Source organism: Hypanus sabinus, chromosome 10 (genome assembly GCF_030144855.1).
Source record: "Hypanus sabinus isolate sHypSab1 chromosome 10, sHypSab1.hap1, whole genome shotgun sequence".
NCBI lineage: Eukaryota > Metazoa > Chordata > Chondrichthyes > Myliobatiformes > Dasyatidae > Hypanus > Hypanus sabinus.
Window position 1 is genome coordinate 107,355,871 of NC_082715.1, and position 16,853 is coordinate 107,372,723.

General features: G+C 43.8%; 1 protein-coding gene across 2 annotated transcripts in view; it reads right to left on the bottom strand.

Moving 5' to 3' along the window:
- Positions 1-16,853, bottom strand: part of klhdc3 (kelch domain containing 3) — a 179,236-nt gene that overhangs the window by 151,220 nt on the left and 11,163 nt on the right. Inside the window, exons 1-2 of one of the 2 annotated variants that reach the window (XM_059982552.1) lie at positions 11,984-12,113; positions 4,215-4,462 (exon numbers count right to left, since the gene is read on the bottom strand). In XM_059982552.1, coding sequence (XP_059838535.1) covers positions 4,215-4,368 — 154 coding nt within the window. In that variant the 5' untranslated portion in view covers positions 4,369-4,462; positions 11,984-12,113. Of the gene's footprint in view, positions 1-4,214; positions 4,463-11,983; positions 12,114-16,853 lie in introns of those variants that run through there. The other variant, XM_059982551.1, reaches the window with a different exon arrangement.

The window sequence follows — 16,853 nt, forward strand, 5'->3', positions numbered from 1 at the left end:
TGGTGGGATCACTCTGCTGTCAGAGAGGGAGACTGTCTTTTGATCACTGGGGGGATCACTCTGCTGTCAGAGAGGGAAACTTCCTTTTGATCACTGGTGGGATCACTCTACTGTCAGAGAGGGGAAACTGTCTTTTGATCACTGGTGGGATCATTCTGCTGTCAGAGAGGGGAAACTGTCTTTTGATCACTGGTGGGATCATTCTGCTGTCAGAGAGGGGAAACTGTCTTTTGATCACTGGTGGGATCACTCTGCTGTCAGAGAGGGAGACTGTCTTTTGATCACTGGTGGGATCACTCTGCTGTCAGAGAGGGAAACTGCCTGTTGATCACTGGTGGGATCATTCTGCTGTCAGAGAGGGAAACTGCCTTTTGATCACTGGTGGGATCATTCTGCTGTCAGAGAGGGAGACTGCCTTTTGATCACTGGTGGGATCACTCTGCTGTCAGAGAGGGGAAACTGCCTGTTGATCACTGGGGGGATCATTCTGCTGTCAGAGAGGGGAAACTGCCTTTTGATCACTGGGGGGATCATTCTGCTGTCAGAGAGGGAAACTGCCTTTTGATCACTGGTGGGATCACTCTGCTGTCAGAGAGGGGAAACTGCCTTTTGATCACTGGTGGGATCATTCTGCTGTCAGAGAGGGAAACTGCCTTTTGATCACTGGTGGGATCACTCTGCTGTCAGAGAGGGGAAACTGCCTGTTGATCACTGGGGGGATCATTCTGCTGTCAGAGAGGGGAAACTGCCTTTTGATCACTGGTGGGATCACTCTGCTGTCAGAGAGGGAGACTGTCTTTTGATCACTGGTGGGATCACTCTGCTACCAGAGAGGGAAACTGCCTTTTGATCACTGGTGGGATCATTCTGCTGTCACAGAGGGGAAACTGTCTTTTGATCACTGGTGGGATCACTCTGCTGTCAGAGAGGGGAAACTGTCTTTTGATCACTGGTGGGATCACTCTGCTGTCAGAGAGGGGAAACTGTCTTTTGATCACTGGTGGGATCACTCTGCTGTCAGAGAGGGGAAACTGTCTTTTGATCACTGGTGGGATCACTCTGCTGTCAGAGAGGGGAAACTGTCTTTTGATCACTGGTGGGATCACTCTGCTGTCAGAGAGGGGAAACTGTCTTTTGATCACTGGTGGGATCACTCTGCTGTCAGAGAGGGAGACTGCCTTTTGATCACTGGTGGGATCACTCTACTGTCAGAGAGGGAAACTGCCTTTTGATCACTGGTGGGATCATTCTGCTGCCAGAGAGGGAGACTGCCTGTTGATCACTGGTGGGATCATTCTGCTGCCAGAGAGGGAGACTGCCTGTTGATCACTGGTGGGATCATTCTGCTGTCAGAGAGGGAGACTGCCTGTTGATCACTGGTGGGATCACTCTGCTGTCAGAGAGGGGAAACTGCCTGTTGATCACTGGTGGGATCACTCTACTGTCAGAGAGGGAGACTGCCTGTTGATCACTGGTGGGATCACTCTGCTACCAGACAGGAGAGAGCCCACTGTTGTGCCTGGACGATGTTACTCAGGTTTTTCTGCATTTTCGATATGGATATGGACTTTTTTCCCCAGTCTTTATTTTTTTTTAATATTCTGTGTTTTTTGCCTGATCTTTCTCAGGGTTTTTTGTGCATAGGAGGGGAATTTGGGGTTGATGGTCTTGTTTGGGGCAGGGGGATTTGGGGTTGATGGTCTTGTGTGGGGCAGGGGGATTTGGGGTTGATGGTCTTGTGTGGGGCAGGAGGATTTGGGGTTGATGGTCTTGTGTGGGGCAGGGGGATTTGGGGTTGATGGTCTTGTGTGGGGCAGGGGGATTTGGGGTTGATGGTCTTGTGTGGGGCAGGAGGATTTGGGGTTGATGACCGTGATGCCATTCTTTGCTTTCTTGTCTTTGTGGCTATCTGGAGAAGAATTTCAGAGTTGAACTCTGATAATAAGTGAACCTTTGAATATACAACTGGGGAGAGGATGCAAAGGAGATTCACCAAGATATTACCTGGAATAGAACATTTTACTGATGGAAGACTAGCATTTGCTTTCCTTGTAGAGGAAGCCATGGAGGTATTTGACAAAATTGTACAGAATTATGAGGAGTTAGTAGGGTAGATCTCTTGGGTGAGAACTACATTTTCCTACACTGGAACTGTCTCAGATGAGAGGGCACAGGTTTAAAGTGAGAAATGTGAGGTTCAGAAGGGAACCCAAAGAGAAGTTAAAAATATTTTTTTTTACATGTAATGTGTAGAAGGACCTATTCGTAGGCTGGCAGTTCCCCTGTCAAATAAACCGCAGGCCAGAGCCAGCTTTATCCAGAGCCTTTCTGCATCCCAAGAACAGCAGTGGTGTCAGATGTTGATGTGATCAAGGAATCTGTTAGCAGTTTTCCCCTCTCACATTAGCTCACTGAAATGGGACTCCCGCCCCCCCCCCACTGTGACTGCGGCATGCCCACTATCTGTAGCTCAACAAGCTCCACTCCCTGGGCTTCTGTACCTCCCTCTGCAACTGGATCCTTGACTTCCTCACCGGGAGCCCAAGCCAGTGTCTCCTCGCAGACAATCAACACCAGCGCACCTCAACAATGCATGCTTGGCCCACTGCTCTGCTCTCTCTTCACCCACAACTGCGTGGCTAGGCACAGTTCAAGCTCCGTCTATAAATTTGCCAATGACACAACTATTGTTGGCGGAATTTCAGATGGTAACAGGGAGGCATACGGGAGCTTGTCGAGTGGTGTTGCAACAATAACCTTGCACTCAGTGTCAGTAACACCAAGGAACAGGAAGTTGAGGGAATACATGCCAGTCCTCAAGGCACTTGCAGTGGCAACAGGGAGCAGTTTAAAGTTTCAGGGTGTCAGGATCTATCCTTGGCCCAACACAATGATGCAACTGCACAGAAGGCACAACAGTGGCTACATTTCATTAGGAGTTTGAGATTTGAGAGTGTCATGGGTGACATTCCACATTTCTACAGATGTAGCGTGGAGATCATTCTAATTGTTTACATTGCTGTCTGGCATGGAAGGGCCACTGCTCAGGATGGGAAAAAGCTGCAGAAAATTATAAACTCAGACAACTCTATCATGGGCACATCCTTCCCAGCACTGAGGACACCTTCATAAGGAGATACCTCAAAAAGGTGACTCCAATCATTAGGGTCCCCATCCCCCAGGACATGCTGTCTTCTCCTTGCTACCATCAAGGAGGAGATACAGGAGCCTAAAGATACACACTCAACATTTCAGGAACAGCTTCTTTCCCTCTGCCATCAGACTTCTGAATGGGCAATGAATTAATGTACAAAGCAAGAAGCTTCATGACATATGCCAGTGATATTAAACCTGATCTGACAGCTCCATTTAAGTTGGGAGATAAAATTGTGAAATGTTAGGGATGTCATCGGCTAACGATTGCTTTCTGATACGTCAGGGCACGCAGCACTCAGCAATATTGTCTTTCCTGGGATGGCAGCTGCTCCATGCTTTCCTGAAATTTCCAGTGCAAAGACACATAGGGACACCCTGCCTGAGCTGCCGGGTTTTGGCAGCCTTGCTATCTCAGAGTGTTCGTCACAGTCGTACAGCAAGGAGAAGGCGCTTCAGCCCAAATCATCCCTGCCAATCAAGATTCCCATTGAAACTTGTTCCATTTCCCAGCATTTGACACACATCCTTCGAACCATTTTCTATCCATGGACCTGTCCAACTGTCTTTTATATGTTGTTAAAACAGCTGCCTCAACTACTTCCTTGGGCAACCAGTTCATATAGCGACCACGCCCTCTGTGAAGAAGTTACCTCTCAGATCTCGTTTAAATCTTTCCCATTGCACCTTTAACCTTCATCCTCTAGTTGTTAATTTCCTTTCCCTGGGAAGAACACTGTGTGCATTCATCATATCTATCCCCCTCATGATTTTATACACCTTTATATGGTCTCCTACATTTATCAAAATAAATACCTAGCCTGTCCAACCTCTCCCAATAATTCAGGCCCTCAAGTCCTGGCAACATTCTCATGAATCTTTGCACTCTTTCTGGTTGAATGGCATCTGAATGAAGGGTGCTCCTCTACTACTGCCATCACCCACCGATCAGCCAGCAGGACCGCCACCCAGCTAATGGAGGGGTGGGGGCACAATAAGGGAGAAAACAAAGACCAGACAGTGGTGGGCTGAAGTCCCTCCACACAAAACAGGATGCTTACCTGCATTAAAGACATGCACATCGATCTGTCGGAGCGTCTCATAGTCCTCACCCGAACAGTAACCCCCGAAGGAGTAAACTTTGTGTCCAACGGCCACTGCTGCATGGTTCACCCTTCGCGGGCCTCCTTCCAGGTGCACCGCCCACCGCAACATTCCCTTCTGCCGGACCGCTGCTTCTCAGGAGCAGCCAGGAAGGCCGCTCCGTTTCGCCGGCTCAGACACGAACCATCTCAAATGCAGCTGTGGGCTGGAAAGAGGACAGGACAGAGTTACTGCACCAAACTACCAGGTCAACGCTACCACCTCCCTTCAAGAGACCACAGGTACTATCACTGGCCCTCCTGTGTAACATAGGCCACTTTAAAGTAGGAGTCCCAACCTTTTTTATGCCATGGACCCCTACCATTATCCAAGGGGTCCATGGACCCCAGGTTGGGAACCCCTGCAGGATTCACATCATATGAGGATAGCAACAGACAGCATGGGAGATATATCCACATCTATAGATAGGATATATACACATTTATATATAGACCAGCAGAATTGCAGACAAATGGCAAGCAAAACTTAATACTGAGGTAGAAAGTGACATACTTTGGCAGAGCAAAGATAATGTCAGCTTAATGGGACAGAATGAGCAGGGTGTATAAGTATAGCACATGTAATTCTGGTCATCCTATTATAGGAAGGATATGGAGATGGTATAGAAGAGTTTTATCAGGATGTGTCTGGATTAGAGCTATGTGTTATAAGAGAAGGTTGAACAAACCTGGGTTGAAGGCCGAAGGGAGGATTTCAAAATTATGAAGCATAGATACAGTAGGCAGTAAGAATCTTTTCTCCATGATAGAAATATCAAATACCAGAGGCCTTGCATTTAAAATGTGGGGGGGTGGGAGTTAGTTTAAAGGCAGTGTGAGGGGTAAGTTTGTAAGAATAGTAAGTGTCTGAAATAGATCATCAGAGGTAGTGATGGAAGCAGGCAGTTAGGTAGTTTAACAGGCTTTCAGTTGGACACCTGAATAATAATAATAATAATAATAATAATAATAATAATAATAATAAATTTATGGAGCACTTTTCATACAGATGATATAGTTCAAAGTACTTTACAATGGGATAAAAGTAGAATCATGAAAATAGAAGACAAAACAATGTTAGTTAAAAGCAAGGTTAAATAAACGGATTTTGAACTGGCATTTAAAAGTGTCAACTGCATCTGCATCGTTTATAGTTTCAGGTATTTGAATTCCACGGTTCAGGAGTGTAATTCAGAGGGAGATCATTTAAATTTAAGAGATCAGCAGAGGATAACTGAGAGCTCAAGTGGAACTATAAAACAAAAATGATTCTACGTTGTACTCGGGTCCTAGATCATGATAGCTTAAAGAACAAGTAAGAGAACTTTAAAATCAATTCTAAAAGATACAGGAAGCCAATGCTAGTATGGGAGTCATATGTTCCGTTATCCCGGCTGTGGTAGAAGTCTGGATGAGCTGAAGTTTGTCAAAAGATTGCTTTGAAAGGCCAGTGAAAAGTACATTGTAATAATCTAGTCAATTCAAAATAAAGACCTGAATTTGTTTTTCAGCATCACTGCGTGACTGAAATGGATCCACTTTTGCAATATTTCCTAAATCTAGAAATGTTGCTCTGATCACTTTCTTTATTTGGCATTTAAACTTCAAATCTAAATCAAGGATAACATCCAGGCTTGTTACTTCCGATTTTACAAAGGGAGCCAAATTCCCAAATTTATGAAGAGGTTCATCTCTTTTGACTTTGTGACCAACAAAGTCTTTCAGTTTTATCCTCATTTCGTTTTAGGAAAGTTATTGATTTGTTTATTGCAGCCATGCCAGAGGTCAGTGTGCTTACCATCATCAGGCTCCACTGAGATATACCATTGTGTGCCATGTGCAGAACTGCAGATCAACTTTATGCTCTCTAATGATGTCTCCTAAGGGGAACAAGTACAAGAAGAGTAGGGGACCAGCCAGCTTCTCTGAGCAACACCATAAGGTACACAGTATCTCTTAGAAAACTGGTCTCCAGGGTAGAGAGAAAATAAATCTCTAAGACATATGAATGAAGCCAATTAAGGACACTGCAGAGAAGCCAACCCAGTTCTCAAGTGATCAAGGAGAACACTGTGGCCAATTGTGTCAAAAGCAGCAGTTATGAAGTGAGATGAATTTTACACAGGAGAACAACATTTTAGTACATGTAGACAACAAGATTGGCACAACATCATAGACTGAATGGACTATTTTGTGCTGTAATGTTTTATGGCTATGTTCCAAGTATACACACCCAGTAAATGCCAAGACATTTGAAAGCGGTTATTGAAACCTGGGACTTGTAAGAGGTGGCCTGACGCACAAAGCAGGGAGCTGAAGCAATATGCTAATCAGATTTTTAAAAACTGTGCTATCATATCCAGTTTTGGTCATCACAAGTCTTAGTAAGAGTGCAGAGAAGGTGAACTGCTGTGGTTCAAGGGTTACACTGCAGCTGGATTCCTGGTAGATTGCAGAACAGGGCACCTTATATCAAAGCAACGGGAAAAAGATCCAGATGAACCACAAGAAAATACTTAAAAAAAATAATGACCAGCTGGAAATCACTGTCTGAAAATCTGGTGGCAACTGGTTCAAGAGAAACACAAGGGCTAAGGGGACATGGGTAAATATTTGAAAGCAAAACATCAGCGTGGAACACAGCAGGGAACTGGGGCTGACTGGACTGATCTGGCACACCAACAACGCACAAGACCCAAGAAGATCAATAGGTTTCTCAAGTCTGTCCCACCCTTCTTATGATGCTGGCTGATCTCTCCCATGCTTCATGACCTTCTCCTGCTATATCCCATAGCCCCCAATTCTCTGATATTTAAATACCCCCGGTGATCCAGCCTCAACTCTGATATGTACACACATAAGATTAGCAGCCACTGTAGGTGACTCAGCTCCTCGACCCTGCTTTACCATTCAGTGAAATCTTGGCTGTTCTGACTGTAACTCAACTGCACCTTCCTATCTACTCCCAGTAATCTTTCACCATCGTATCAAGTGTCTGCCCAACTCGGCCTTTAAATATTTAAAGGCTGAGGAATAGTTCCAAAGACTCAGGTTTCTGACGGAAAAACTTCTTTTCATTCCTGCCTTGAATGATGGGAAGCATAAGAACACAAGAAATAGAGCAGAAGTGAGCCATTCGGCCCGTACAGCCTGCTCCGCCATTCAATAAGATCATGGCTGATCTGGCCATGGAATCATCTCCACCTATCTGCCTTTTTCCCAATAACCGTAGTTCCACTACTACGCAAAAATCTATGCAACCTTATCTTAAATATATTTACTAAGGTAGCCTGCAATACTTCACTGGGCAGAGAATTCCACAGATTCACCACTCTCTCGGAAAAACAGTGGCTCATCTCCGTGCTAAACCTACTCCCTGGAATCCTGAGGCTAAATCCCCTAGTTTTAGTCTCACCTACCAGTGGAAACAACTTTCCTGCCTCTATCTTTCATAATTTTATATGTTTCTATAAGATCTCCTCTCATTCTTCTGAATTCCAATCAGTACAGTCCCAGGCGACTCCATTTCTCCTCACAGTTTAACCTCCTCATCTCTGGAATCAACCTGACGAACCACCTCTGCACCGCCTCCAAAGCCAGTATATCCTTCCTCAAGTATGGAGACCAGAACTGCACACAGTACTCCAGGTGCAGCATCACCAGGCCCTGTATAGTTGCAGCAAAACCTCCCTGCTTTTAATTTCAATCCCTCTAGCAATGAAGGTCAACATTTCATTTGCCACCTTGATAGCCTGCTGCACCTGCAAACCAACCTTTTGTGATTCATGGACAAGCACTCCCAAGTCCCTCTGCACAGCAGTATGCTCTCTGCATCCAGCTTGTCAAGACCTCTCAGGATCTCATTTGGCCAATATTTACACAGGATCGTTCTTCAGGAAATGCCCAGCAGTTCACAACTTATTGATGGTTACATTTAACTCCTTTTGGGAACTCCTCAGTAAATGCGGCAACATTCAGCCATGCCACCACACCAAATCACAGGCTGATATCAAAGCACAATCTTGCAGCAAGGGACTTGCCCTATGACACTCCAAAGTTCTTCTATCATCTTGAAGAAAAGAAAATGAGAGCAGGAGCTGGCATCCAGTCCCCTCCAGCCTACCCTGCCATTGTGGCTGAACTACCCCGGCCTCAATTTGTGTTATTTCTCCCTGCCCCTCTGATCTTCCATCTATCAAAATATCAGTCACTATTATTCATTCACCAGCCTCATTCTCTAGAGGACCAACATTTACCTTAACTGTCCTCACCCTCTACAGAAACTTTTACCACTTGCCGGTAGATCATATGCAAGTTCTCCCTTCCCTTCATGAGCTTTTTGTGTCTTCTACTGCTGGATCCTAAAAACTTGCCAGTAATCTTGTCTATCACCGGCTCTTTAAACGTTGTACACTCTAGTTTTCAATTAAATATTGTCGTTTACCTCCTCTGTCAATTACGGCTTTTTCTCATGGAATCCTTTTTGATGGGGAGAAGTGCCTCTGAATATTATGTATTTGAATACTGTACCTGCCACTGTTCTTCTTCTGACCACCCACAGCTTGTTTACCCAGTCCTTTTTAAAGAGCTCCTCCCTCGTACCACTATAATTGTTATTATTTAAACTGAAGTCAGTGGCTATAGGTTTACCCTTAGACACAAGAGACTGCAAGTGGTTGAACTGTCAGCAACAAACTGCTGGAGGAACTCAGTGGATCAAGCAGCATCTGTGGGGGGGGCATTAGGGAGGGAATTGTCATCAGATGAGTCATTGAGACAGAAACAGGACTGTGTGAGGATAGACAGAAGCAGAGTATGGGTGGACCAATGGATGACAAATCCTCTGCTGCATGGCCCATACATCTCTAGGGAGGGAATTAAAGTGCTCATTAACCCAGACAGGCAAGGGCCCTTTCCATTACCAATAGATTGTATCAAATATTTATGCCTCATTACCCAGCCTAAAGCAGTAAGGACTGAGTCACTGCCATTGCTAACCAGTACTGTTTTAAAACTAGCAAGATAACACAGCTAATGAGTGAGTCACCATGCTGGTACCATGATAATTATTTAGCTGCTGACTTCCTCAAGTGTGCTGGAGATGCATAGACTAAGACCAGATGGCCTTTGTACTTCAGTCCACCCTGTACTGTACCAGGGCTTTATCGAGAGGGAGAAGGCACTTTCCCTTCATCACACCTACACCGTGGAGTCACTCATTTCTCAGACAAATCTCCTTTTTGCACCCGGAGGCACTAACAATTAACCCACCTCAGAGGTACAGAATGTAACAACACAGTGCTTAGACACCTGGTCTGGCTGGACAAAACTGTACTGTTGACTTTAATCTCAACAGAAGATAATCTGCAGATGCTGGAAATCTAGAGCAACACACACATCATGTTGGAGGAACTCAGCAGGTCGGGCAGCACCTATGGACAGGAATAAATAGTTGACATTTCAGGCTGAGACGCTTCAATACTGAAAAGGAAGGGCAAAGAGGTCAGAATAAGGTGGCGGGGAGAGGGGACAGGAAGACAAGCTAAGTGACAGGTGAAGCCAGCTGAGGGGGTGGGGATTGAAGTGAGAAGCTGGGAGACAATAGGTGCAGAAAGTAAAGGACCGAAGAAGCAATTAGATAGGAGAGGAGAGTGCACTGTGGGAGAAGGGAAGGAGGATGGGTACAGTGGGAAGTGATAGATGAGGAGAAGGATGAAGAAAGGAGCCAGAATGGGGAATGGAAAAAAAGAGTGAAGGAGAAGAGAGAAATTACCAGAAGTTGGAGAAATTGATATTCATGCTGTCAGGTTGGAGGCTACCCAGATGGAATACAAAGTGTTGCTCCTCCAAACTGAGTGGCCTCGTCCTGGTAGTAGAGGAGACTGCACCGAGATGCCGCAATGGGATTGGGAAGTAGACTGAAAATGGCCAGTGGGAATCCCAGCTGTTGGGGCAGACAGAGCAAAGGCCCTCAACAAAGCAGCTCCGAATAAGCTCGCTTTCCCCTCGCACCTTCAGCCTATGCCCTCCAGTTTCAGACTCCCCCAACTCCGGAAAAACAGTCTGACCACACACTTTATCTATGTCCTCATAGTTTTATAAATTTCTATATGGTCAGCTCTCACCTCCAACACAGCAAGATAAACAGCCCTACCCAGACTATTCAGCCCTCCAGTCCTAGCAACATCCTCATAAACCTTTTCTCGTCATCCATTCAAACTTATAAACATCCTCCCTACAGACACACATCTTCCCTATGGCTGCTCACCAAATGATGAGGCTGGAGGGCTGCTAGCATTCCTCCCACCCTCTGTCCTTCTCTGAATAGTAATCTGGAATTGCTTCTCCCAACAGAGATAGCAAGCAGAAAAACCTTGGAACAGACCCAGGGACCGAGTCTCCGAGGTGGAGTGCCCCTCCTACAGTACAGTCTGCTGAAAGAATTACTTTGGAAGTGAAAATGATAAAACAGGAGCTGAGACCCAAAATGTAAAGGAAAAAAGCTGGGGAAAACTTGGGAGTCAGACAATGTCCATACAAAGAAAAACAGAATTCACATTTCTTGCTTTCAAGAAGGAGCTGGATAGATATCTGATGGATATGGGGACAAGGCAGGGACTGGGTATTGATAGTGAATGATCAGCCATGATCTCAGAATGGTGGTGCAGACTCGAGGGGCCGAATGGTCTACTTCTGCACCTATTGTCTATCGTCTATTGTCTAAATTGAATATTCAAAGAGCTTTTTTAGCAGAAAAAAGTCACATTGATTGATAATTACTCTGACTAGAAGCAAATACCAGCATATCCTGCTGGGGATTAGTTGTCATTTGCAAATTATCACCTCATGGCTCATGAGCAGGCCCCAACAGCTGTGACCACGACTCTAGAGGAGAGGATTTGGTTAAAAACCACCATCAGTTACTCACACTCTCGGCTGGCACTGTGCACAGCAGACTCGGAGACTTCTCTTCCCTGGGAATAGAAGAACAAGTGGAAAACTAGTCCTCAGCACTCGCCTGACACACTGCACTGCAGGGCCTGCAATATATTCAGTGCCTCCCTTCACTCGGCACGATGCCACTTTACACTGAAAATAGCCCCCGGATTCCTTGTATTTCAAACAAGCTGGGCTATTCCCAGCAACTGCTCACTCGGGCCAATCACGAAGAGTGGAGCAGCAAGGTTATCAACAACTTTTTCAACAAACAAAAAAAATCAGAGGCTGTGCTGTCCTTCGCTGTCCCATTGGATATTCAGTGTCAAAAGTCACTCTATTTTTAAATTGAGAACTGCAGAGAGACTGTTGAACCTGAAAATTACTTAGGCACATTGAGTTTACTTGATGACAGTCCACAAAGAGGCCTGGGTGAGAAACCCATGTCTTCATGCAGCAATATTCACGTATGGGCTATTAGATGGTAGAGAATGCTCCTAGCACAGAACTGCCGAAGACGATTTCCAGCGAGACAGTCTAACCCACTTACCCTTAATATTCAATGTATTTCCTTTACTATCAACATTCTGGGGTCACCATTCATTAGAACATGACTGAACAAGCCACATAAACATCCTGGCCAGAGGCTGACAACCCAAGACATCTGCAACAAGCCACATAAGCTGCAGTGAATAGTAGACTCAGCCCAATCCATTGAAGGCATATCCCTCCCCACCACTGGTGATACTTACAGAAGGCACTGCCTCAAGATCCACCATCAAAGATGTCCACAGCACCCAGGCCATGCCACTTTCTCGCAGTTCCCACTGGGCAGGAAAAGTAGAACGCTACTGGTCTCCTTCAGTTTTTGGTGGTTTCTTTCTTGTTGCCAATTGCTGGGTGGGCGATATGTTATTTTTTTGTGTGAGGGAGTGGTTGCAGATTTAGGATCTAATATTCTTGTTGGTGTGTGATCTGTTAGCTTTGTGTGTGTGTGACAGGAGGGGTTGAGGATTTGATGTTATTGTTGCTAGTTTTTTTTGAGAGGGAGGATCTGGGGGTTTGATGTTATCATCGACATTTTGAGAGGGAGTGGATTGGGGGTTTTTGATGTTCCAGCTGCTGTTTCCCATGTGGGCGATCTGTTAGTTTTTTATGTGACGGAGGGTTTGGGGGTTTACAGGTTTTGTTTCTTTTTCTTTCTTGTGCCAGGTGGAGTGGAGTTGATGTCATTTCGTTCAACAATTCCCATGGTGTTTCTGTATTTCATGGCGCTATAGAGAAGATGAATATCTGAGTTGTATTGTACATGCATACTCTGACAATAAAATGAACCTTTGAATCTTTAGAAGCCCGAGAACTCACATCTTCAGATTCAAGGATGGCTGCTTCCCTTCAACCATTCAGTTCTTGAACCAGCCGGCACAACCCTAATCATCCCCTCAGTGTGACACCACCCACCACTTTGCATTACAATGAACATTACTTTCTCTTTGTTCTAACTGTGTTCATTCTTGTAAAACCATGCGCAATTTATGCTTCAGTTATGTTTCTCGTCTAAATGTTACTTACTTGAAGTTTTGTGCTTGTGATGTTGCTGCAATTGCTCACTGTGTCTGTACACGCATGTTCCTGTGATAGATCCACTTGGCTGGATAAGCATAGCTCCAGACTTCAGCATCATCTACTCAATCAATATCCCACCCACCATCCTGAACACTCCTTCCCTCCACATGTGTGTCCATTGAAGTAGCCAAGGATATTCCAAAAGCATCTCCTAATCCTCTGACCTTCAAGTGTGCAGAATCCCATCTAGATATTCAGCTCTGTGTCAAAATGTTTTAACTGATATGAACAACACCCCTAGCAAAGTTCCAGCAAACATACACTGAGATGTAGATAGATTCTATTCTAAACTAAAAGGCTCTATGTTTCTTTAGTCATTTTCAGGATATCCCAAAGTCAAAGTGGAACAACAAACAGTGTGCTGAAAGAACTCAATCAGCAGGAGTAAAGGAAATGTCAACTTGTCGGGTTGAATCTCTCCATCAAAATGACTAGTCACATATTCTGCTAATTTTACCCCTCTACCGCTGAATCAGACTTCAGACCCAAGTCATTGGCAATCCTTCTCCTGCAGCATCCCACCCCCACCACACCCCCAGCCCAGATGCTGCTTGGTCTGTTGAGTTTTCCAGCAGATTGCTTGTTGATTCAAATCTCAGACAGAGGACTTGACCACACAGCCTTTTGGCTCAGAATAAAGGACAGTATGCCATTTGTTAGGTAATACCTTCCGCTTTTCTCTGTAACATAACTCCCAAGTGCTTGGAAGTAATGCCTTGATTGGCAGGTGGATGTGCTCTCTCCTCACCACTTTTGGAGAAATTACTCTCGGTACTGCTCGATTCAGTTGTACACGATTACAGTATTTAGCACACCTGTTGTTTCAGACGCTGGAAACAACACTAAGCCCATTCCACTAATCCTAACTGGGACATCAGCCAGATTAAGCAGCTGCAGCATAGAGATATATATCAAAACATGGAAAGGGACACCCCCCCCTCCCCGAAGCTGGTGTATAATTTATTGGGCTGAAGTATTTGTAACTGCCTTTAATCAGAAGTGCCTAGTTGGTGATCCAACTTGGCTCTCTTCCCAGATCCTCACCACTGCACAAGCTCATCTCGAGCCAATCTGATTTACTCCGCGTACTATGTGGCTGAAGGTACAAGGTACACTGGTATCTGTACGAAGACCAGACACATATTGCAAATGGACTACTGAAAACCTGTGACCCAGAACTAATGGCTTTCCTTCCATCAGTCTGTCAGGAGTGGGAGTGTTTACTGATAACTGCACAGTCCAATTCCATTCACAGCTCCTCAGCAAGTGGAGAAACTCATTCATGAATGCAGCAAGACCTCACAAAATTCAATGACCATCCCCAATAAGAAATAATCTAACCGCTCACAATTAACAATGACATCATTAACCCGTTTAAGAATTTTATTCCATCTATCATCAGAAATCTGACAATTTAGGTCATCCTCCCAAGCTTTTTTTATTTGATCTAAAAAGTTTTGTCTAGAATCAATCAACAAGTTATAGATACTGGTAATAGAATCATTAACAAAAGGTTTTAAATTTAAAAGATCCTCCAGTAAATTTTTATCAGGACCAATAGGAAAAGTAGCTAATTGGAAACGTAGGAAATCTTGAATTTGGAGGTATCTGTAAAAATGTGTTTTTGGGAGTGCAAATTTATTTGACAATTGGTCAAATGAAGCAAGAGATCCTGAGATAAACAGATCCCAAAAACACTTAATACCTAGTTCATCTCAATCTTTAAAGACTTCATCAGTCATGGAAGGGATAAAAAAATAATTAAGGAGAATGGGAGATGATAATGAAAAATTCGCTAAACCAAAAAATTTTCTAAATTGAGACCAGATCCTTAAAGTTTGCTTAACAATTATGTTATCTGTTGTTCTATTTGCTGAAAAAGAAGAGTATGATCCAAGAAGAGAGACAATAGAGGAATTTTTTACAGAATTAACTTCTAAGGAGACCCGTGATGGGCAATCTTTACGATAAATATAATAGGACCAGAAAGTAATATTCCTTATATTGGCAGCCCAATAGTAAAACCTAAAATTGGGTAGGGCTAGTCCACCCATCTCTTTATTTCTTTGTAAGTAAACTTTACTTAAACGAGTTTGTTTATTATTCCAAATATAAGAGGTTAAAATTGAATCTAAAGAATCAAAGTACGTCTTAGGAATAAAAATAGGTAAGGCCTGAAAAAGATATAAATAAATTATCTTTCTGTGCTCGTCATTCTCTTCTACAATTTAAAGTGGTTCATAGAGCTTACATTTCTAAACAGAAGCTGTCCAGTTTTTACTCGTATGTTTCTCCACTTTGTAATAAATGCAACTCTGCTGATGCCTCTTTAATTCATATGTTTTGGTTTTGCCCTAAAATTGAAAAGTTTTGGCGGGAAGTATTTCATACCTTCTCTCAACTTTTTAGGGTCCAATTTGACCCAAATCCCCTTACTGCCTTGTTTGGTATTACTGATATAAATACTCCTATCCTACAGGTTTTAGTTTTTACCTCTCTTTTAGCAAGAAGAGCAATCTTGCTTAAATGGAAGGAGTCTACCCCTCCTACACATCTTCAATGGCTACGTGACATTATGTCTTCTGTAAATTTAGAAAAGATCCGCTGCTCAGTCTTAAATTCGAAACAATCTTTTTATGATATTTGGGGACCTTTCCTAAATTATTTTTCCAATTTATAAAGTTTAACAGTGCACAGACTTTTATGTATATTTTTAACTTCTCTTCTTAAGTGAATATGTTTTTTTTAATTATCCATTGTCATCCATCAGCTTTTTTCTTTGGTAGTTGGTAGGGAGTTGACTTTTTTTATATATAAAAAAAATTTCTTTTATGATATATGACCTATCTTTAAATTTTTGATTACAGAGTGGTATACCTTTATGTGTTATGCTATAACATTTTGATCAATTTTATTACAATATATGAATGTACACAAGTTATGTTGAGATGTATGTGTTGCACTCTGTAAATCTTGTTTTTTTTCTTCTGAATAAAAATATGTAAAAAGAAAACAATGATATCATCATTGCAGGGTTCCCTACCACCAGTATCAAAAGTCACCAGAAACTCAAGCCAAAGACATTGTGTCTAGAGGTAGCTGCAGGACTGTTTTGAAAGCATGGACTGGAGCGGTTTGGGCACTGCATAGGGGTTGGGATGTTGCCTTCCCATTGGCGATAAGACAACTCTAAGGTTAGCAAGAGCCGTGTTCTCCTGTGCCATCAAAAAGGCAAAGCAAGAGTACTCACAAAAAATTCAGATATCTCTGTGACACCAAGGACATGTGCTACACATGACAAGGTTTACAAAGGAGAACAGATAACAAGTTCACACTGTGTGACAGCGATGATTCTAGTTCCTGATAGGCTGAATGCCTTCTATGCACGATTTGACGCAACGAATGACGTAGCAGAGGAAATTCCTTTCTCCTCCTAAGGACAGGTAACCTGTTTAGCCACAGCTAAGGTGAGGAGGCTCCCAGCCAGGTAAACCAATGGAGCTAGACCACACATCTTTAACACCTCTTTGCAACAGTCCACTATCGCTCTAAGCTTCTAGGCAGCCACCATTATCCCGGTGCCCACGAGAGCAACAGGAACTGGTCTAAATGCTTACCACCCAGTGGCAATGACCTTAACAATCAAAGTGCTTTGATCGGCTGTTAATGGATCATTTAAAATCCCATCTTCCAGCTACATTGAACCCTTTCAAGTTTGTCTGCTGCTCAATCCACTGATGATGCCATAGCCTCAGCTCTCCACTCTGTCTTGTCCTACCAAGAAAATGTTGCCTCACACGCCAGGATGTTGCTCATTGACTTCAGCTATCACTATCATCATTTAGAGGCTGGTGGGTAAACAGTCCTCATTGGGATTCACTACCCTTCTCTGTAACTGAATCTTGGACTGCTTGATGGAAAGACCCCATCAGTTCGAGCTGGCAGCAATATTTCAAGATCCGTTTCGCTGAGCACTGGTGCACCCCCCCCCCTCCG